Source organism: Mustela nivalis (assembly GCF_964662115.1).
Source record: "Mustela nivalis genome assembly, chromosome: 13".
NCBI classification, from domain to species: domain Eukaryota; kingdom Metazoa; phylum Chordata; class Mammalia; order Carnivora; family Mustelidae; genus Mustela; species Mustela nivalis.
The window spans coordinates 80211902-80234882 of record NC_139032.1 but is presented as its reverse complement, the minus strand read 5'-3'; the positions used below and the strand labels follow the sequence as shown (position 1 = coordinate 80234882).

Below are 22981 nucleotides of genomic sequence, written 5' to 3'. Positions count from 1 at the left end.
TACACATTCAAAATGATATTTGTTTAAAGGTCACTAATCATAGCAATGCTTGTAATAGCAAAAGACTGGAATCAATCCAAGTATGCACTAGCAGGGAATCTGTCAAACAAGTGACAGTGTAGCGATACAACATAATATTATGCAGCTGTAAAAGGGGGGAAAAAAAAAAAAAGACCAAGGAAGTACCCTAGGTACTGACATGGGTCGATCTCCAGAAAGTACGAAGTGAAAAAAACCAAAGTGCAAGACAATATACACAGGGTGCTGTCCTTTGAAGGACAGGGAAGAGAGGGAGCTAGCAATATAGTCCAGTTGCAGGAAGAATTACCGGGAGCATATAGAACAAAATGAATGAAAGCTGTTACACATGGAGGGGCGGGGACTGGAGAATCGGGTGAAGGGGATGGGGTGGGAACACGATTTCTCAGATGCCTTTTTATTTTGTCTCGATTTTTGAATGACGTGAATGCACTGCCCATTTGAATGGAATTCAAATAATTTTTAATTAGAAGACACGTGGGAGGAGAATGGCCCTAGGCATAGCACTTGGCGTGGAATTGTGGGAGGAGCTTCTGTTTGCTTCTCCCTGTTCACTGCACCTCCTACAAGGGTCATGTGCTATTTTTGGAAGCATGGTTTAAATGCTGTTTCAAGAAATAAGACAAGTGGTGTCACCCTGTAAATAGGAGGGCCCCTCGCCCCACAGTGTGGTCATTCCACCGCAGGCCTGTCAGCCCCATGACATGCTCAGGGCCCAGGTGGAGCCCCCCGCCCCCACCACATGACCCCACAGCCTCACCAGTTGTAGATGATCTGTCCCTGACGGTTGCCGTGACGGTAGTTGTACAGAATGATGTAACTGTCCCCGCCATAGAACTGCCCATACGTGGAGGGGTCCACGGGCACTTTGTTGGAGCCTTCGATTCTCCAGATCTGCCAAGACAAGGCTGGGCTCAGATGCGGTAGAGTCCCCCCACCCCCCAACTCAGGCCAGCGGGGGAACCGCAGTGCGGTGGGTCGGGGTTATACAACAGGACAAGCTTTTTATACGTGGCTCCACTGGGGCTCAGGCTGAACCCCAAGAATTTGCCCCCATCACAGAGCCACTAGGATTCAAACCCGGGATCCTTACATGATGCCCTCACCCCACCCCCTAGGTCCCCCTCAGAGGGGTCAGCACAGCACAGGGAACTGCACAGTGGTACTGAGAACGTGCTTTCGGGGAGGGTAACACAGTGAGTGCCCACCTCCACGTGTCCTGAGATCAAGTGAGTTTACTCAAGGCAGTCTGGCACAGCACCTGGCACAGGGTGGCAGCCACTTAGTGGGAAGCTACTCTCATTTTAGAATTATGATTGTGGTGATTACTAATGATAGGGTTATCTGTAACGTTCTTGAGTCATCTGGATTTTACAGATCACCTCCAGAAGCAGAGGCATCCCTAGGTGACCTCTGAATGACCCTGCTGGCAGGTCTCTTCCCAGAGCACTGGTGAGCTTTCCCCAAGCGGGCATGAGGTCCTGCAGCGCCACCTGGTGGTATCCCAGAGACACTGCGCCCTCCAAGACCAAGATTCTCTGGACTTGAAAATTCTGGGTTGAGGGAGTGGGATTAAACCTCATTTTTATAGGTAAGAAGAGTGAGGCTAAGAGAGGGCACTCAGCCAGGCTGCCAGAGCTCTTTCCAGCACTACCGGCACTACCGGGAACATTTTTCACTGCATCCTTCCCTCCCACTGAAGTAGTGCATGAGTGAACAAGTGATAATAATACCAGTGACAAAAGCAAGAATAAATAAAAATGAACACTTTTTCTGCTTCTAGCATGTGGAATGGAAACAAACAAACAAGTAGACTCTACTTCATAAACATCTCTGAACCCCAGCCCCCACCTCTCCATCTTCACCGTGACCTTCACCGTGACCAGCCCAGGCTGTCATCTCTCGTCTACACTATTACAACAATCTCCTCAGGGGATCTCAACCTTCATTTTCCTGCCTCGAATCCATTTTCACAGCAAGTTTCAAAAGCACAAAACTGAGCTTGTTGCCTGTCTGCTTTTAAAGAAAGAAAACCCTCACTTGCACCTATTGGTTAGGGGGTCAAGTCCACAGTCCTGGATGTGGCATTCAAGGCCCTTTCTTGAGGATGCAGCAGCCCTAGGCTTTTGGGACAGTTCCCTGCCTGGAATACCCATCATTCTTCCTTTCTTGCAGCAAACTTTGACCCACCCTCTGGGGCCCAACCGAAATGTCCCCAGCTCTGTGAAGATTGCCCCGCCCCTTTTGCCCTTTCTCTGTTCCCATCATCTGTGCGCTCGCCTCCAATCTTCCACTGACTGCACAGGTCTGAGCAATCAGCTGTGGCTGTGCTTACACCAGGCACTCCTGCCAGCAGGGGGAGGCCTGAGACACTTGGCCCAGGGCCTGGCAAACAGCAGGTGCTCGGGGTATGTTGGCTGTGAAAATTAACTAAGGCAAAAGAATCCTACCCACCAAGACTGGGGTCAAAACCTCATAGACGAAGGACCTCAGGGAAGCAGGAGGCAACGCATGAGCCAGAGGTGCCTGGGAGGGGCCTGGACACACGCACCCAACCCCCCAGGCACCTGTTTCTGGCCTGTGCCATCGTCATCCATGCCGTGCTGGGCTGCCATGGCCGTGGATGTGTGCAGGGTGGCAGCATCGAAGGGCACACGCTCCACATTGGCGATGTGGCTGGAGAGGTAGGCCAAGCCTGGGCCGTCTGTCTGGTCTGGGTCCCGCCAGTTCTTGAAGAACTGCTTGAACAGTGGGGTCTCGCCACCCTCAGGAAGGACAGAGACCTGGACAAGAGAGGGAAAAGCAGGATGGGGCTGGGCTCAGGTCCCCCTGAGGAAGGGGCCTCCCGGCACAGGTCCTCAGGGCAGACTCAGACACCCAGTCCACACTGAGCAGGGGGAGACACCCACCCCATCCCAGCCCCACCCCAGCTGAACTAGACCCAACTTCACTGTGCCGCTTGGCTCTGAGACTCACCTGGGTCTGCCTGGGGTAGTCCATCTTGGAGATGAAGTCAGAGGCCGTTTTGAGGGCAGCCTTCCTCTCCTCTGTGTTGGCCTGCCTGCCTGTGGGGGATGGGGGATGAGGCACCCAGAGTCAGTGCTATGTCCTAACGTCCAATGGTCCAGGAGAAGCAGTAGCCCAACCACCCTCGAGGCTGAAGACAGGCCAGCCCAGACCCCACCCCCAAGATGGCCACTCCAAGAGCCCCTGGGGGGGTCCACCTGGGGGTCCTAACTGATGACAGTAACCACACCAACAGTTGTGGTCCATTTACGAAGCATGCACTCTGTGCTCAGAACTGTGCAAAGCTGATTTTATTTAATCCACGCAATGACCCCTCTGTGAGAAAGATCATTATCATCCTGTCCCATTGACATAAAAGAAAACCAAGGTCTTAGAGAGGTTAGGTGACTTGAGCAAGGCCATACAGCACGGGGGAAAGCTGTGATAAGATTCTGAAGCCCACACACCACATCCTTGGGCCCCCTTCTTGCCCCAGGCCATCTGTCTGCAGTGGGGGACCTCCTCCCGCTCTCCAGTCTGAAGTTCACCCCGACCCTGAGAGCCTCCCCACGCCTACACAGCTCCTGGACAGCAGGTGCCAGCCCCCAGTCCCCAGCTTTCTTATAGCCAATGCCAAGGGGTCCAAATATTAATAATAATAATAATAATAGCAGCTACAAGTGCTCAATCTCTCTCTCCCCCTCTGCCCTCCTCTATGCACCTGCTTCTGTCCTCCTCCCTGGACTAACGGTAGAGCATCCAAGCAGGATGCCGATGGGCCCTCTCAGAAACATCCGGGCCAATGTTTTACAAGAGCCTCTGATAATCAGTCCCACAAGACATTCCCTACAGATTTCCCACGAACCTCTAGCATACCATTTCCCAAATAAAAAACAAATCACTTTCATGAAAAGCCCCAAAATACATTAGCAAGTTTAAGGCTCTTAAAAGTCCTGCAGTCAACAAGCCTATTACCAGTGTTGCCCATGAACTTATCTGACCAAAGAACTATACATTTTTTTTTTCTTCACATGATGCCAATTAGCCTCTGAGAGAACTGGTATTGTAACATACTTGGGAAACACTGGTTTTGGCCCAAATGGGACATCTACCTAGAGAGGGTAAGCCAAGTGCCTAAGATCACAAAGCAAGTCAGTTGCAAAGCCAGGGTTTCAAAACAAGACTCAATTTCTGTTCCAGAGCCTGCCATGCCCCAGGACACCATCAACACCCACTCTAGCCTCCCAGGACTGCAGGACTCCCACCGAGGGCCTGGAAGCTGGTCAGAGACCCCTCTCCTTTCCCCAGTACCTTTCCAGACAAAGATTTTGCCATCTCTGCCATGGTCCAGGATGAAGCAGTCCTCGGACCTCAAGGCCCCCTGGGCGAAGGGGTTCTCATCAGCCACGAGGGAGACCGACATGGTGCCGGCACCATTGGAGACCTGAGGAGACGAGGGACAGGAACGTGAGTGACCTCCACCACTTTGGCCTGCCCAGGCAGGACCCTCAAGCTGACACGTGGGTGGCCCACATCCCAGCTGCCACCTCAACCAACACGGGAGAGTAGGAGCCAGACCCGCTTCCCCAAGCTCTGAGGCACACTCAGGTTTCCCTTCCCTGTTTCTGTTTGCCGCAGCCATACCTGTGACCCCCATACCCATGTAATGGGGAAACTGCACAGAAAGGGAAGGGGGTGCAGGTAGCATAGATCTGTATAGTTGGCCGAGGAGACAGCCAATCTCATTAGTTTAAAAAAAAAAAAAAAAAAGTTGGGTCACCTGGGTGACTCATTCAGTTAAGTGTCTGCCTTCAGCTCAGGTCATAATCCCAGGGTCCTGGGATCAAGTCCTGCATCGGGCTCCTGGCTCAGCAGGGAGCCTGCTTCTCCCTCTCCCGCTGCTCCTCCCACTGCTTGTGTTCTCTCTCTCTCTTTGACAAATACATAAAATCTTTAGAAAAGAAGAAGAATAATAATATAAATGCAGATGCGTGTGGTGTCCTGGATTGGAATCGGGAACGAGAAACTGGGGAAACCCAAATCAAGTCTGTCATTTAGTTAATAGTGTTGAACCACCGTCAACTTCCTAGTGTTGACAGATGTCTCTGGTTATGATAAAATGTTAAGGAGAAGCTGGATGAAGGGTATGTGGAACCCTCTGTCCTATCTTTGCAATTTCTCTGCAAACCCTTAGATTATTCCAAAATGAAAAGCTTTCACGAAATTAAAATGAATCTGTGCCACGCTAGTCAAAACCCAAAACACTGACAATCTCCAGTGTTGACAAGGTTCCCAGCAATCTGGGAGCCCTTCCAGAGTGCAGTTTAATAATGTATCAGAACTTTAAGTAACAAACGTTCTACATTTACTGAGTATTTACTACAGGCCGTTCTGAGCAATTTGTACAACTTAATAACTTAGGTCATTACAGAACTCCTTTGATCCTTGCAGCAATGCTATGATAGTTCTACTTGTATCCCCTTTTTATTCACAAGGAAACCAGGGCACAGAGAGGTGCACAGCGAGAAAGCCAGACCTGGGATTCAAAGCCAGGCAATCTGACTCTGGAACCGGCTTTTTCAATCACTGACTTATTATTCAGGCTTTAACCCAAAAAATCCATGACTGGGAACTTGCTCTAAGGCCATACTCAGCACAGGTGCACCGAGAGGGACTGTGCGCAATCAATAAAGGTGGAAACATTCTAGTGGCCATCAGTGTCTGCTGAGATTCTGACATTCAGAAAACAGAATACAAGAGAGCTACTACAAAGGACCAGTTAGATCGCTGTGCTAGAAAGATTCCTGGCCACGCTGAGAGGGGAAAAGAAGGTCACAGAAAAGCATGAATACTTTGGATCCATTTCTATCAAACAGAGATGGAAAAGCGTGTAATTAGATACAAAAAGATGTAATCTGGACCTTCTTTCACCAAAATGATAGCCGTGTAACCATGGTAACCCTTAAAAAAGGATGCAGGAGGGCACCTGGGTGGCTCAGTGGATTAAGCCGCTGCCTTCAGCTCAGGTCATGATCTCAGGATCCTGGGATCGAGTCCCATATCGGGCTCTCTGCTCAGCACGGAGCCTGCTTCCTCCTCTCTCTCTGCCTGCCTCTCTGCCTACTTGTGATCTCTCTCTCTGTCAAATAAATAAATAAAATCTTTAAAAAAAAAAAAAAAGGATGCAGGAGAGGCTGGTGTTTTAAAAATTGAGTTTCGTTACTTTTATAATTAAAACATTTAAAAAATAGCACTTGTTATCTTAAACTATTGAAATTGCATTGACATTAATTTTCTTTTTATGTTCTGGAGTATTGCTTACTATTTTATTCATGAATGTACATTTCTTTCTTTTTTTTTTTTTAGATTCTATTTATTTACTTGACAGAGAGAGAGAGAGAACACAAGTAGGCAGAGAGGCAGGCAGAGAGAGAGAAGGAAGCAGGCTCCCTGCTGAGCAGAGAGCCCGATGTGGGGCTCGATCCCAGGACTCTGGGATCATGACCTGAGCCGAAGGCAGAGGCTTAACCCACTGAGCCACCCAGACACCCCATGAATGTACATTTCTTTACAATCAGAATAAAAATCAATGTGGTTTTTCCTTGGAGGTGATGGAAATCTGCACCCCCTTTTGTTGTAACCTTACCACAAAAAAGCCAAGGGCTGGACATGAACATCATGGGCCAGGCTTTCACCCAGTGCTCAGCCATGAGGCCAGAGTTCCTCAGCTCAAGCTCAGCCTGAGTTTTTAAAATCACAAGAAATAAATTATAAATAAAGTAACTACACACACACAGGTATGTGCCCATTTCTGTAGTATTTCCCAAGTATTTTCCTAAATCAGTCTTCTCTGTGGACTCCTAGAAATCTTCCAAAGTTGACCTTACTCTCCTACCCCCATTTTCCAGTGAGGAAGTTGAGACCTAGAGAAAAACTATGTGCCACCCAAGACCGCACAGAGGAGCAGGATGTGACTGTGTCTACAGTTGATCAAATTCTCTTATTCCCGGCGCAGGAAAGCAGAGGAAGTAGACAGATGTCTGCTAGAGACATGTGGGAGCCAAGCCCCCCAGACCAAGGGCAGTAGAGCTCAGGAAGACCAAGTCCCCCGCCTCCCTGTCCTGGCCCCACGCCCAGGGCACAGAGCAGTGGAGGCTCACCTTGTAGAGTTTGGCCAGCTTGCGGTTGGCTGCGTCCTCCTTGGCCGTGTCCTCCGTACCTGCAGGCAGAGCTGGCTTGGGGCCCAGCACCTGCAGGAGATGAGGGGTGGAAGAAAGCATGGCGTGATCTCCCGGTGGATCACAGGGGGTGGCCTGGGCTCCTCAGACAGCTCCGTCCCCAGGCAGGCGGGGACCCCCGCAGGCGTCCACCATGATCCTCCACTAAGGGCAAGATGCCCTCCAGACATGTCCTACATCTTTTCACGTGCCTCCTGCATGTGGGTCTCATCTAGAGCTACCCGTCAAGTCCTTCCCTCCCTGTTGCCTTCAGATACCCACTCTCCCACTTCTTCCCAGGCTTTCTTAGAGTGACAAACACCTCCCCCCACATGCCTTTACGTGATCCCACTTAAAGCTCACACCCATGAGGCGCCGAGGACCACTCTCACTTTACCAAGGAACCTGAAGTCCAGAGAGCTCAAGTAACTTGCACCAACAGCTATGGGGGGGCTAAGCCAGAACTTGAACCTGGATCCCTGTGATTTCTCAGCCTATTTTTACTCCTCCATTCTGGGCTACTCCAGAGTCAACAGCTCCAGTTACGGCCCCTTCCAAGCCATGGCTGGTATCCAGCCTCTTCCCCACAACAGCCTTCTGCTCTTCCTAAAGACTGGAACTCAACGACCCCAGACAAGTAAGAGCCAAAGGGCATAGAGCAGTGCTCACAGTCTCCTCCTTTTCCTGGTGAATTCTGCCTCTATTGATATGTCCTCAAAGAACAATGGCTGGCAATGCCATCCTGCATTTGCCTCAATGGGCCATAAATCACTAGGAATGATCCGAAGAGGAAAGCAGGGATTGGGTTAGTTGTCTCTTTCCCATCTGGCTGCAGGACCAGGATTGCTCTCAAGAGATGCCACAACCCTCCTCCTCAGTTCTGTGGAGGACCTGGCCTTCCCAGCTGGAGGGTGCGGCTCACAACCGCAGCAGGCGCCAGGCCCTGGGATTCCAGCCCCACCTCTCAGGGGAGTCTGGGAGTTGCCGGGGGAAGCTGCTCTTCCCCACTCTCTGAGGAGTTCCAGCTTAGTGGAAAAACAACTTCGCCTCCTGATTGCCTAACCCACAGAGGGACAGAAGGAGCAGCCCAGATCTGCGCTAGGCCCCACCCTGCACCCCTCGGGTATGGCTGTGCGTACCTGGAGCATCGCCTCAGGCTCAGCACCCTCCTCCGACACATGCACTCGCGCCCGGCCACTCCGCTCGTTGTCCCGGATGCCCTTGGACACCTGTGTGGCCTTCAGCCTCTCAAATCGGTTGCTGTTGGAGCCGCACCACTGGTAGATGTCCTGTAAGACAGGGACCCTGCATCAGGCAAAGTCCCAGCCTCCCATCAGCCCCACCCAATGACGCGGCAAGGAGGGGACTCCACACAGTGGGCGTGATCCGTGTGTGCCAGCGTGTGCGAGTACATAGCTTGGAATGTGTTTCACACACAGAATGTGCATAAAAATGCCTGCCGGCTGGTGGGAGCCAAAATTGTCACAACCACGTCGGAAAACCCTTCGGCTGCAGCTCCTAGAGCTCGGCGTTCGGCTATGCTGTGACAGCACCCCTCGCACAGGCGCACTCCACGTGCCCCCCGAGACCCACGGGAGAACACTGGGGGAGCACGCCTGGAGTTGCCTCGAACGAGAAATCGAGTGCCTAGAACAATAAAAGCATAGATAAATAGGGGCACGCCAGCCCAGTTCAAGGTGACGCAGCAAGGAGAATGGACCATCTGTGAGCAGATGCCGTAGGATAGAGCTCAGAAACAGAATGTTGGTCAGAAGTCGTCAGAAGAATGATTCCGGGGGCGCCTGGGTGGCTCAGTGGGTTAAAGCCTCTGCCTTCGGCTCAGGTCATGATCTCAGGGTCCTGGAATCGAGCCCCACATCGGGCTCTCTGCTCAGCAGGGGGCCTGCTTCCCCCTCCCCTGCCTGCCTCTCTGCCTACTTGTGATCTCTCTCTCTCTCTCTCTGTCAAAATAAATAAATAAAATCTAAAAAAAAAAAAAAAGAATGATTCCGTGCACTTCGAGTTCAGAAGCGGGTGGAACCCTGCTATGCGGCTCAGAGTTCGGGAGGGTGGATGCCCATGGGCTTGAAGGGACTGGATGGGGACAGGGGAGGACTTCCGTGAGCTCATGACCTTCTGTGTCTTGATCCGGGTGTTGGCTACACCTGAGTGGGAATCCCACTCAGGATTCACACGCTCTTTCGTGGACCCATTATACTTTACTAAAATGCTTATGCTCAATATATTTGCCTCTGTTTGCATGGACATCACAGCACGAACCCAAACGAGGGGGCGGTGGAATGTCTGGCCACGCCCATTTGCCGGGAGGAGTGCACGTGGATGGCAGGAATGGGTACAAAGCATCACACGTCCGTAAGCTGGGCTGGGGTAAGTGCACCGCACACAGGTCGCCATACATGAGTGTGCACATCCTTGAGCAGCACTCCCAAGTCTGTGTGTGCAGACACTCATCATGGTACGTGTGTCTGCATCTGGTGGGCAAGAGCCGATAGATCTGCCACACGCCTGTGTCTGTGAGCGACTATGTGTAAAAAGGTCAATGAGATGTGCATAGGAACACAAGGTGTCGGGGAATCTAGCCGCCGGTCGGAGTCCGAGTATACTGCGCACAAGGTCTGTGCACCTGAGTGTGACAGGCTTGAGTGTGCCCACGGGGGAGTCTACACAGGCTGGGTGCCTCTGTCCTCCGGTCTCTGCAAGTGTGTCAGACTCATGCACAGAACACGTGTCCACACGGGGGCTGCTGTTCCCAGGGCTTGCTGGCCCCCATCTTTGCGTGCCCCCTCCCCAGAGTGGGGCCCGGCCAGGCCAGAAGCATCTCAGGGGCCCCTGGGAAAGGGAAAGGGAAAGGGAAAGGAGGGGGGACTCACGTTGCCCAGGTCCAAGATGAAGCAGTCACCATTGTTGAAGCTCTCCCAGGACACGGGCACCTCGGTGGCGCGGACCACACGCCGCCCTTTGACCTGGAAGAGTCTCTGCACCACTACTTCATTGGGCACCACGTGCTTGAATCCTGACGCCACGCCTCCTTTCTGTTGAGTCAAGCAGACAGCGTCAGTCCAGGGCAGCCGGGTCCAGGGAAGCGGATATGGGGGGGAGGGGCAAACTGAAGGAAATTCTGGCTTGCGGACCCGCGGCCTTCCGGCAGATTCCCTGGATGGATTCTACCTGCTGCCAGCCCTCTGAATCTCATGCTTTAGAAACAAAGACCCTTGGGTCCACTTGCTTGAATTGAAAAGCTACAGACAGTCCTTTCTCAACACCAGCATTTCCCAAGGAATGTTCTAAGAACTTTGGCCCTCCAAGTTATTCTGCAAGGAAAGGGCTGCAGGATGCCTGAAGCAAGGGGAATGCTTCTTACTGGCTTCCAGACTATTCACAACGCATGTCAGTCTCTATTCACAACGCCTAAACAGTCTCTGAGAAGCCCTATGGTAAAGCAATGGCTTGCCTTTTGTTTAATACAACATTTTCCGACCTTACGGAATCAAGAACTGCTTTCTCTACCACATCCTGCCTGCAGCTCCTGTGTTCTGCAAAACCATTATGAGAAATGCTAATCCCAAGCTTTCCCATCCTTCCAGGCTCTCCAGGAAGATGTCTCCAACCCACGCCCCCCTACTCCCTACAACCTACACCACCGGACTGTAGCAAGTCGTGCCCAGCTGGACCTTCAGGGGCAGCTCTGGGTCAAGTACAGAGCACCGACCTCAGGGTCAAGTCCCACCCTGCCACTAGCGTGCTGGGTGACTCTGGGTAAGTCTCTTCCCCTCTCTGAGCCTCTCCTTTCTGTAATGGGGACAGAAATGCCTGCTCTGCCACTCTCTCTGCAGGGGCCGTAAGTCCTAGGGAAGGGGCCTTCAGCAAGCCTGCCCTGCTCCGATCAAAATTGCCCTGGGCTCAGGAGAAACCAAGTAAAAGGGCCTGGCTTTCTCACCAGTGGTCCCCAGCCCCAGTATGACAAGTCAGAGATGACAAGGTCCTTACAGAGCTTCCCATTTTCCTCGTGGTAAACTGAAGCCCAAAGATGAGAAGGGACTCGCTCAAGGGCAGTCAGCAAGTGCATGGCAAAGCTCAGGCGGAAATGTCACCTCCCATACCCAGGCTGGCTCCACGTACCATGGGGGTGGAGGCGGAAGGGCTCTCACCAAGGCCAGAAATGTGGCCTCCCCATCCGGGCCCCTTTCTGCCACTTCACTTTGCAGAGCAAAGGAGTGAGTTTAAATTGGGCTCTTATTATGCCTATACACAGTAAGCAATATAGAAGCGCCAGTGCAGTGATGATGCCCACGGTGCTGGGCATTCTGCACACATCATCTGTGAGGAAGGTGTCCTTATCCCCATCTTACAGATGAGGAAAGCGGAGTCCAGAAATGAAGGGACTTACCCAAGAGCTCACAGCTAGTGCATGATGGAGCTAGGATTCGAACCCAGGTGTGACTGAATCTATATGGCCCACATTCTTCCCCCAACATCAGGTTTTCTTAGAGCAAAGTTAACTAGGGTCACCCAGGACAGAAGGCAAAAACAAGCCACTGCTCAGAGCAAAGTGGGTCCAGTAGGAGAGTGGTTTCCCCCATTATGAGTGAAGCGTCCCCTGGTGTCCTTTCTTGGTAGCAGCACAAGATCTTTCAAGAGCATTTCCTTAGGCTGAGCCGGGCTGTCCAAGGTGTTCACAGATGCTTTCCCTCCACCCTGCTTCATGGGCCCTCTTGCTGGGGGGCAGGGGAGGAAGGGCAGCTGGTAATGACCACAGAGGCTGCCACTTAATAAGCCCGTCCCCAGGAAGGGGGCACCTACTTGCACCAGCTTTACACACATGCGACTGGGTCCTCACAACAGGCCCCTAAGGGAGGGACCCTCATTATTACCCCACTTCACAGACTAGAAAACTGAGATCCAAAGAGGTTATCCAGGTAAGCCCAGGGTCCCAGCTAGTTGGTGGCAGTACTTTCAAGTTCGCCCCTCTAAGGACCCAGCCTTGCCCATCTACCAGCCCAGAACTACTTGGTGTCTGTAGACAGCCCTGACCCAAGGACTTTGTTGGGCCGGAGGTAAACAGGCAGCGGATCTGAAAAGCTTTCCCAAAAGATGCTGGAAGGACACACCAACCATTTCCATGGATTCCTCAGAGGTGAGGAAATGGGGCCGTGGCAGAAGAGAAAAGCCCTTAACTCTTTTTTACATGCTTCTGAACTATTCCACTTGTTCAAGCATGCTTTTGTTATTTAAAAATAGAAGCTTTTTTTTTTAAAAAAAAAAGCAAAAGGGGGCGCCTGGGTGGCTCAGTGGGTTAAGCCACTGCCTTCGGCTCGGGTCATGATCTCAGAGTCCTGGGATCGAGTCCCACATCGGGCTCTCTGCTCAGCAGGGAGCCTGCTTCCTCCTCTCTCTCTCTGCCTGCTTCTCTGCCTACTTGTGATCTCTCTCTGTCAAACAAATAAATAAAATCTTTAAAAAAAAAAAAAAAAAAGCAAAAGGGTTGTTTTATGTCATAAATCTCGGTTTCAACAAATTCTCTGTATGTGAATGTATAAAGTGAAAGGATGCCTGATATTTCATGACTGTGGACATGAATCTCCTGATTAATTAACTTCCCAATCTAGGAAATTAGACTTGGAAACACGAACAGAAAGATAAAAGCAAGCTCTTGGAAGACATTAGTAGATCTACAAGTTCAGGGGGTGGAAATTTTCACTGTAATCTTTAGAACTGGTTGTTGTTCTATATGGTCTAATTATTAGGTAGGCGGAGACTGGCATCGCATTACTTGAACAAAATTCAATAGATGGTCTTAAAAGTCACTTTCCAAATTAAAGTGATGAAATATATATATATATCAATATGCATATATTGATATATAAAATATATATATAGAGAGAGTTCCCTATCTATACATGAATATAGTTATATGCTCATAGAAAAACATTACCCATTTGGTGTTGGTCTGGGTCCAGGATATAGATTATATATATACACAGATATATATATTTTTTGTGTATATATATACACATCTGTAAAGTTGAATTTGGTGTCTATCTTTAAAAGTAGAATCATGGAGAGCTTTTACTTTCTAAAACCTGTATTTCTATAACGTTTGACACTTTACACAAAGCTTGTACTACTCTTGTAGTCAGAGAAAGAAAAAAAAAGCTACAAAGTTTTACATTTCTTAAAATGTTTAACTGTTTATAAAACAAGGAAAAATGTTTTGATTGGGGCTGGTCCCCTCCACCCCCTAAACTCTGGGCTCCTTATCTAAGAGATGGAAGGGAGGCCCGAAAGGGCTCTGTGGGGCCCGGGGCTTCTCTGACTCAGCTCAGCCCAGATTCTGTTTGAACAAAGGGTTTCATATAACGCAGCCACCAGGGGTCCCTAGGGTTCTGTCTGAGAGGGGGAGGAAGGGGAAGAGGAGGAAAGATGGACAGACTCTAGAAAGTGCGGTACTTTTAAGGATTGGGGGGTTGCAGAACTAGAGGGGCCAGGCCCCTATGACAGCCCTTTCTAGTGGCTCCTGTCCCCTCCCTGCCCCTTCTCACACCCTGAGGGCAGAATCGGTTCTGAGGAGCAGGCTTTCACAGGAACAAGTCTTGCGTGACAAGCTCCACTCCTTGGGGATCTATAATTGATGAGGGCGCCAGGCCAAGAACTTTAGGCCTGCCAAGTGCGGGGGCAGCTGGAGGACTTGCAGAAGGTGGAAAACAGGACCAGCTTTGGACCTCCCATTTCCACCAGGAGGAGCCTTTCAGGACTGAAGCCCCAGATCCTGTCCCAGATGCTCCCTGGAGGCTGCCCCAGAGTATGGCCCAAGAACATCCTGGAGAAAGCACCAGAGGGCAGAGGCGGCTTGCTACCCATGCAGATTCCTAGGCCCCACCTGCACAAAGATCAGAGACCAGGGAGGCTCAAAACATCTGCTCAGAGCCCCTCTGTGCTAGCACACTGAATCCCAGCTCCGGCTTTCACAAGCTCTGTAAGCTGCTAACCTGGTTCAGAGACGAGCGGCTCTGTCCACACTGCAGCAACAATAAACACGCACAGTTGTGACAGGCACGATAAGCCTGTGAGAGCACTCGGCCACAGGCATCCGGCTGGCCCGAAGCCTCACAGCAGTGAGAGGGGGTAGCCTTAGGTCCTGATCCTCAATCTCCCTGACTCCTTGTCAAGTGCTCTTGCCACTTCCTGCCCTAAGGACTGCAAAAAGGCCTGGTCCTCCTCCAGCTCTGGGGCCTGGGTCCCAACCTTCTCACCTCTTCTTCTTAATATACTAAGGCCTCATAAAGGAAGAAGGCGGAGCTGGACAGCTCAGCAGGAGGCTGTGGGTACGGATCAACTGGCAGACAAGGGGCGCTAGGGAGGCCCCAGGGCTTCCAGCCCAGCTTCACCCAGCCCAGGCCCCAAGTCCCTGTTCCCAGAACACACCCTGCTGTTTGCTATCTCAGTCTCCCAGTGCTTTCCCGTTATCCAATCCCCTGTGTCTCACATGAGCAGGCCCTGTTCACACCCTGTTGGCACAGAGGACCCTAAGGCCCAGAGAGGGACGATGACTTCCCTAAGGTCACACAGCACATCAACAGCACAGATGGGGCTTCACCTCTGTAGGAGAACCCGGCTCATGAGAGGCAGAGTGGTGTACTGGAAAGAATGCTGGGAGTCAGGAGATCTTGGTTCTAGTTCTGGCTCTGGAACTGACTTGCTGTGTGACCCTGCACCAGTTGCTTAACCTCTCTGTGCCTCAGTTTCCCTCCCTACCTGCCAATAAGATTTTTGGACTCTGACATTAAAACCCATGTGGCTTTCAAAGCTTAGGATCCCCTCCCTATCCTGACCAAAGAGAACCACTGCTTTGGAAACCTGCGGCTTTCCCTGAGCCCTTTTATTTCCCAACTACCCTTTATCAAATCCTCTCTCCAGGCCTGAAGGGCAGGTACAACAGGCTCTCGTGTAACCAGAGAGGAAAGGGAGGCTCTCAGAGATGCCAAGTGGCTGCCCTGTCAGAGCATATCACGGCAGAGCCTCTCAGGGCTCCTAGCTCGGCTTTGCTTAGCACCACCTGGCTGAGGGTTGCTGGCGAAAAGCTCTGTGTTGACTCAGACTCATCAGGGTTCAAGTTCAAGGGGGATTCTAATGAGGAAGGTGGTCAAGGGTGCCCTTTCAAATGCCTAACATGTGGCCTTCTGTTGGCAGGGCCTAAGTACTAGTGGGTGCTGGAACAGGTCCTGCTGGGAAAGCAATAGGCTGGGTCCCCACCCCTCGCTTCTGGGGTTAGGAAGACAATCCTGTGAAGTGATGAATTTTCTTCTCCCCATTTTAAGGTAAGAATCAGAAGCTCAAAGTGGCAGTGTGATTTGTCCACGGTCACAGAGCGAGGAAGGTCCAGGATTCAAATCCAGGACGAGCCAGCTCCAAAAGCCAAGCTCCGACCCATCTGCCACCCCGCCCCACGAGGCTGAGAGATGGGTGGACCTAAGCGAGCTCTGCCATTAGTGCCTCTGTCCCTAATACCCAGGACTTACCTTGTACTTGAGGCCAGACTTGAAGTAGCCCAGGAAGGTGGCCGACTCGAAGCCCTGGACCTCACGGTGCTGCACGGCCCGGCCATTCAGGTAGTCATCCAACTGCACGGTGAAGATGGCGGCAGCCCCGCTCTCGTCCTGGCTGCACTCATTGCCTGGGGGGCCCCAGAGCAGTGTGAGCCTGGCTTCCCCAAAAGCGGTCCCAAACTCCCAAGGAAGAAGAGTCCAGAGCCCCCTTCTCTGGCCTGGCTAGAGAAGCTGGGCAAGCCCCTGCCTTCTGTGGGCCTCAGCTGACCCATCTGTATAATGGGGCAGTCAGGGCTGGACTCCACGGTCTGTAAGAGTCCTCTCAGCTCTGACACGTCCCCCATAGTCCCCAAGCACTCGCTCCCCCACACTTACTCTCAGACCTCTAGGCGTGAAGTCGGGCCCAGGACCAGTGGTTCAATTCACAGATTAGGAAAGTGAGGCACAGGGGGGCAGGGGGAGGAGACAGGATTTATGTCCCAGCAGAGGCTCCTGACTCTAAAGGGCAAACTGGGGTGTGACTGGGACTGAGCCAGGGAAGTCAGCCCCAGCTCTGAGCACCACGGGAACGTCTCAAACCCTCAGACACTCTCGTAAGGTCATGTGGCGTTGTCACCACGTCCCCTCTACAGAGCTACTGAGTGACCTGCCAGAGGGCAGAGCTGGCGTCTGACCTGGAACAGGCTGGCTCTGGAGTCTCGGGATACCACTAGCCAAGGGGCTGGCACACTTCTGATGCCCGTGGTCGCTCAGTTCCTGCGGGCGCTTCCTGGGGACCCTGTACTTAATAGGGGAGGGGGCAGCCTCACCAAGCCAGTAGTGGAGGTCATACTGCAGATTCCCATTCCTCAACTGCACCGTCTTCAGGATGACGTAGGCATCGCCTGTGAAGAAGTCTCCATAGAGGTTGGGGGGCACGGGCACCAGGTCAAACTTCTCCACGCGCCAGATCTGCAGGCCGGGCTCCTTCCCCGCCTTGAGGAACTCGGGGTGTTCTACCACCATGCTGCTGGGCTGGAAGAGATGGGCGGAGCCTGAGTGGGGGCCAGGGCCTGGTGAGGACAGACCCCAGGGCACGAGGGAGGGTGGTTTCCAGCCCCAAGAGCGTCTCACTTGAGCCTCTGACTCTCCCCGCCCCTGAGGCAAGTCTATCCCTGTCTCTGAGAGTGAGCAAACAGGGCAGAGTTTAGGCTCCAGACCCTGTCCCTGACCAGAGTCTGTCTCGCCTCCTCAGCTCACTGGGGATGGAGGGACCGAAGGCTCTAGCTTCCTTCTCCCTCCCTTTCTTAGTGCCAATTGGATGGGGCAGCTGAGGCATGGAGAGGTGAAGTGATTCTGCCCCGGACCCCCAGCTAGGAAGTGGTAGCACAGGAACTGCCCACAAGATCCAAGAGCATAAACTCTGGAGCCGTAGGGAGACCCCCTCAGATGGCAAAGGTAAATCTGGGGGTTCCCAGGGGTTCAGCATGTTCCCTTCCAGCATCCTCAGCGGCTCTTAGAATTAGAAGGGTCCTCAGAGAGCTCATTATCCAACCCCATGCTGCAGATCTGTTAATTGAGGCCCAAACAGGGGAGGGGACTGGCCCAAGGTCACACAGCCTGTTTGCTTTTTGCTCTTTGGAAGATTTCCCACGTCCCACCCATGTCCCCATCACAGTCCCAAGAAGGGCCTAGACCGAGCCCAAGTGGCCTCCTGCGCTGTTTGCCTCCTCCGTCCTGCCCACCCCCAACATCCCACCCCCAATTCCATTTCTTGGAAAAGGTGGAGAGGAGGCAGCCAGGGTCTGTAGGAGCCTGTTGGAGAGGAGGTGGTCAAGGATGGGGGAAAGGCCGTCCGACATGCACAGGGGCTAGAGATGGAGCGGGGCAGGATGGTTAGCCTGGAGCCGGAGCACAGAAGTCAGCAGGCACAGGTCACCTCGGGCCGGAAGAGGGATCTAAGGGAAACCAGATGGGGAGAACTTGGGCAGAGGGTGGAGAAACACAAAAGGAAAACAGGAAAGAGAAGGAGAAACCAGACAGGGCAGACATATCAGGGAAGGGAGAATACATAGAGTAATGACGATAAGCAGACAGGGGTGAGGTCATACAAAAAAAGCAGGGGGGAGATACTGGAGAGGGGAAAAAAGGTATCAGACGAGAAAGAAGAACATGAAATGAAAGAAAAAATCAGAGGAGGGGTCCAAGGACAAGACACATCCTTGTGACTAAACTTCTCTGTTGCCTGGGAGCAGGAGAGCTCTGGTTGGCTTGAGAAATCAGGGTAAGTGACCACCCTGCACACTTCCACTGCGGAGGCTCCTTGGCCGTGGGCCTAACAAATTTGTAATCATAAACCATGCAGTGGTCCCTGACTCTGCTATTTCCAACTTCCTGCTCCCTACTTCAGCCCACTCATGACAGACCCCAGGCCTGGGCCAATGCTGAGATGGGAGTCTGAGCCCTGAGGCTTTATAAATACCAAAGAACTATTTTGTTTCCACTACTGGTTACTGCATGTAGTTTTGTCCGTTTCTATGGGAAGGCAACTCAGTACATTCTCTGCAAGTCATTCACAGACTGTCAGGGCCAGGAGAGATCTTAGAGACAAGCCTCTCGTGGTTCACACTGTTGGGGAAGGGAAGCGACTCATCCACGGTCACTCTGCCGTCTGGTAACAGAGCAGGGGCCCCAGCTTCCGATTCCACGCTGGGCGCCGGCCTCCCTCATGTGGCACACTCAGGATCAGCAGTCACTGTCAAAGGCTCAACCCTCCGGCTGTTCAAGATCCTAAAGTGTCTTCTGAAACATCAGAGATTACATGTTCAAAACCAAAAAAAATAAAAAAAATAAATAAAAAAATCAGAAAGGAGAGAGAAATCAGGCAGAGGGAAAAAGAGAAATCAAGAGGCGGCGATGAGTAGGAAATCAAAAGGCAAAGGCTAGGAAACAAGAAACCCAGCCAAGGTGAGGTTAGCCTCTAGGGAGGGAAACAGCCAGGCGCCCTAAGGTTCCCACCCCCAATTCACAGGAGCCCCGGAAGCAGCAAAAGATACTTACAAAGCAACAAAACAGTTTTTCCATTCTAGACCTGAATTACTCCCCTTTTCCTAGCGCTGTATCTGCAAGAACTTACAATAGAGAGTTACTACGGGAGCCCCCGGGCCCCCTGGGCACTCACCCGCGCCTGGGACACCCGCCCCTGGGTCGCCCGTGCCTGGACCGTCCCACGCGACGCCGTGGCCGCGAGAGCTGGCGACAGCGCGCACAGCGCCAGGACCAGCGCCAGCGCGCAGAGCAGCACGGGCACAGAGTGGTGCCGGGCCATGGCAGCGCCGGAGGCAGAAGACCCCAGTCCGCAGCCTCGGTCTCTCGGTCACCAACCCTATATAGCTGCCGGCCCTTCCCACTCGACCCGGGGACCGCCCCTCAGAGAGGGCGCGGGCCTGGAGGGGCGGGGATCTGGCCTGGAGGTTGGAGACGTTGAGGATCCAACCCGGACCGACCCGACTGGGCGTGGCTGTCCCTTCATCCCTGCTCCGGGGGCGAGACCTAGCAAAGGGCCTGACAACAGCAGGCGCCAACGCAATGCACACTAAAGGGGTGTGTGCAGGTAGGAAAGGCAGAAAGCCCAGCTCAGCCTCCTGTGTGCCCCACACAAGCCCGTTCCCCTCTCTGCACCTAATATCTCCAGCAAAAATATAAAAAACTGGTTTCGAAGGCTTTCCACATATCATATTAAGGCTGATAGCACCTCACCTCCTTTACAGGTAGGCACTATGGACAGCCCCGTTTTACAAAGGGAAAAACTAAGGGTAGAATGGTCAAGTCAAGCAACTTGCACACAACTAGGAAATGATGCAGCCAAGATCTGAACCCAGGTAGTCCCGGGTGGAACCCGGGCAGCATGCAGCTGCCCCCAGCCAGGGGCAGGAGTGCAGGGGGCTTGCAATCACTGCTCCAGTGAGCAAGACTCCAGAGGGAGAGGCAGACCTCTGGGCTCCTGAGACTGCAGGTGCTAATTTACTCCAGACTGCTTCTTTCCTTCTTTTTAAACAGTTTGTTTTTATTTTTTTAAGACTTTATTCATTTATTTGGGGGAGTGGCAGAGGGACAAACAGACTCCCTGAGCCTGGAGCCCAATACAGGCAGGACCTCAAGATCAAGACTTGAGCCGAAGTCAGATGCTTAACCGACAGCCACCCAGGTGCCCCAACAGTTTTTATTTTATTTATTTATTTTTTAAGATTTTATTTATTTATTTGACAGACACAGATCACAAGTAGGCAGAGAGGCAGGCAGAGAGAGAGGAGGAAGCAGGCTCCCTGCTGAGCAGAACCCGATGCGGGGCTTGACCCCAGGACCCTGGGATCATGACCTGAGCCGAAGTCAGAGGCTTTAACCCACTGAGCCACCCAGGCACCCCAACAGTTTTTATTTTAAAAAGGCTTTATTTTGGGGCACCTGGGTGGCTCAGTGGGTTAAGCCTCTTCCTTCATCTCAGGTCATGATCTCAGGGTCCTGGGATTGAGCCCTACATTGGGCTCTGCTCCACAGGAAGCCTGCTTCCCCCTCTCTCTCTATGCCTGCCTCTCTGCCTACTTGTGATTTCTCTCTCTGTATCGGATAAATAAATAAAATCTTTAAAAAATAAATAAACAAAAAGTATTATTTTTATCACAACTTAAATTCACCTATTTGTACAAAGTTGTTCCCTCTCTACTCTACTCAGTTCTCCCCAGGAGCAACCTATTCTATCTACGTCCTTTAGCTGATGCTTTTGGACTTACCCTCCTGTCTTAAATACCAAGTGCTTGCTGGTTCTTGCAGTTGTTGGTAGTGGTTCTGTGGGTTTCTGTGGTTCCCCGCCCCCCCAGAGGCAGAGGTCTTTTTTCAGTTCCAGATCTTATCTATTAGCTGCCCTGGGGAAGACAGGGATTGAAGTCTCTTCCCCACTCCAAGGCTCCCTTCCCAACCCTCCACTGTCCCCAGTGTTGTGTTAGAACAAATACTGTTCCAGGTCGAGGACACCTGCCTCCCACCTCCACCAACCCCTGTCTCCTCCCTCTGACCCCTCCGCTGGATCCACTTCTCGTTCCAAGTTCTCTTTCCATCCTCTCTCCCAAAAGCCTAGTGCTAAGACAGGAAGCAAACTGAGGAGCTGGAGACTTGGGTTTGACCCCCACCTCCACTGTGCCTCAGTCTCCTCATCTACTAAATGGGTATAATAGTTGCTGAGGATCAAATCAGTCTGTAGGTATGAAAATGGCCTGGTCTGCAACTCGGTAAATGGGGGTTCCTTTCCCCATTCTCCCCAAGCTGTGGTCACCTCTCCTGGCTCATCCTGGAGACCAGCTTCTATCGAATCAGGCTGAAGTTTGCCCTGCACCACCCCCAACTTCCTCCCACGTGAGAGTGTCTGTGGGTCAGATAAAGAGCTAAGAGAACACACAGAAAGAAGGCAATTCAGACTGTAGGGATTACAAGGAAGCTTCATGATAGAAAGGATTTGTGACCTAGGCCTCAAAGGACGAGGAGGAGGGAGATTGAGAATAAAAGACATTCTAGGAGGGGGGAACCGCATGGGCAAAGGGCAAGCAAACACAGGCCACATCCAGTGGGTAAGGAGGGGCCCAGCCTAAAACACAGGGAGCAAGGAGAGATGAGGGGGTGGCAGGAGTCACAGCAGCCCGTGTGTCCCGCTGGAGTCTGAACATCATCTCAGTGTCTGTGGGGAGTCCCAGGGAGGTGCCCGAGGTCTCGGGGCTGCGTGCCTAGGCCTGGGCTGGCAGAGTCTGCATTCAGAGCTCTTCCCTCTTGCTGGGGATTTGGAGGATTATAAAAACCCCACAGTTCCTATAAGCTCTTGCCGTAAGCATAAACCGGTTTCACCTCTCTGGATAGCAATTTAGCACCCCGAATTCAAGGAAGACACAATGCAACAAAGTTCCACTTCCTTCAGTATTACTTACAAAAAAACACCAAAATATACGTGCAAGGACGTTCACTGAAGCATTGTTTGAAGGAAACTGGAAAGGACCCTAGTGTCCCGGTTCAATAAATTATGGAGCCTCCATACAATGGACCGCTTTGCAGCTGTGAAGGAAGAATGAGCTGGATCTGACTGTGCCTGCCACACAGTAGGGAGGCAGGAAGCAACGAGAAACCTCTAAGTGCAAAAGGCCAACTGTACGAGGACCAGCGTCTGGCTCCTCTCCTCTTTTTGGTAAGGGTTCCATTTCTGCATACATCCTTAAAAAGTCAAGGAGGGGAAACCCCAAACTGTCCAGGAAGTTTGCTTGAAAGGCACAAAGGGGGAGAGTTTCACCTGCAAATATGGCCGTGGCAGCCTGAGGCTGGAGGGAACGCCCAGATCACGGTCATCGGCCCGCGAGGACACCCAAGGGTGACGAGAACATTCTAACACTGGAAAATGGTGACAAATTGCAGACTCAGAAAATCTACCAAAAACCAGAGTACCGAATGCTTACAATGGACGAATTGTCATGGTATATAACTTACATCTCAACGTACTTGCCTGGAAATAAAATGAGCTGCAGGGCTTGAAATAATTTACAAGAATGCATGCATCCATGGTCGTTGGGTTTTTTTCTCTTTTTAAGAAGAAATAATACCATTCGAAATAGACTTCAAGTGATGCCTGCTCATTAGACAGCTTGGAAAACACAAACAAAGTAGGAAGAAGAAATTTCCTCACCCTCCCAGTCCCCAGAGTGAAAGTGAGATGGCAGCTGGCCTAGCTGAGCTGTCCTTCTGGAGCAGTGTGGTCCCAACCTGGCCGGCGGGTGACTCACAGAGGGCTGCTGTGGCTTGGCCTTGGCCCTGGGGGTCACTGACCACCAGCCCAGGGTCCCTGCCCCACCCCGGCCCCGCCAGGTTACTGATTACAAAGACCCTGCAGCTTTGCTTGTCACATAGCTTGGGGATCCTGGGTCCTGAGTCCCTCGGAGACTTGGCAAAAAGACCCTGGCCCTTTCCCCTTGGGGTGCCCAGAGCCTGGAAATTCTTGCTACCAGGCAGTGGCGTGTGTGGGCTATGATGGGGAACCACGGCTTTACGTGGCTCCCTGCTCAGGGAGGATGCATGAGTTCGAGACAGCAGGGGGATCGGAGTGCAAAAGAAAGGCCCCTTGGTAAAAAGGAAGAGGCGCAAGTG

At 52.1% G+C, this 22981-nt stretch overlaps 1 protein-coding gene across 6 annotated transcripts in view; it reads right to left on the bottom strand.

The window, feature by feature from the left end:
- Window positions 1-22981, bottom strand: part of GSN (gelsolin) — a 54830-nt gene that overhangs the window by 7872 nt on the left and 23977 nt on the right. For 2 of the 6 annotated variants that reach the window (XM_082695320.1, XM_082695316.1), the window contains 9 exons: window positions 16636-16840; window positions 15800-15954; window positions 10154-10315; window positions 8402-8551; window positions 7206-7295; window positions 4357-4489; window positions 3016-3104; window positions 2607-2822; window positions 800-933 (listed from right to left, as the gene is read on the bottom strand). In XM_082695320.1, coding sequence (XP_082551446.1) covers window positions 800-933; window positions 2607-2822; window positions 3016-3104; window positions 4357-4489; window positions 7206-7295; window positions 8402-8551; window positions 10154-10315; window positions 15800-15954; window positions 16636-16831 — 1325 coding nt within the window. In that variant the 5' untranslated portion in view covers window positions 16832-16840. Of the gene's footprint in view, window positions 1-799; window positions 934-2606; window positions 2823-3015; window positions 3105-4356; window positions 4490-7205; window positions 7296-8401; window positions 8552-10153; window positions 10316-15799; window positions 15955-16635; window positions 16841-18865; window positions 18937-18986; window positions 19353-22981 lie in introns of those variants that run through there. The other 4 variants (XM_082695318.1, XM_082695317.1, XM_082695319.1 and 1 more) reach the window with 4 other exon arrangements.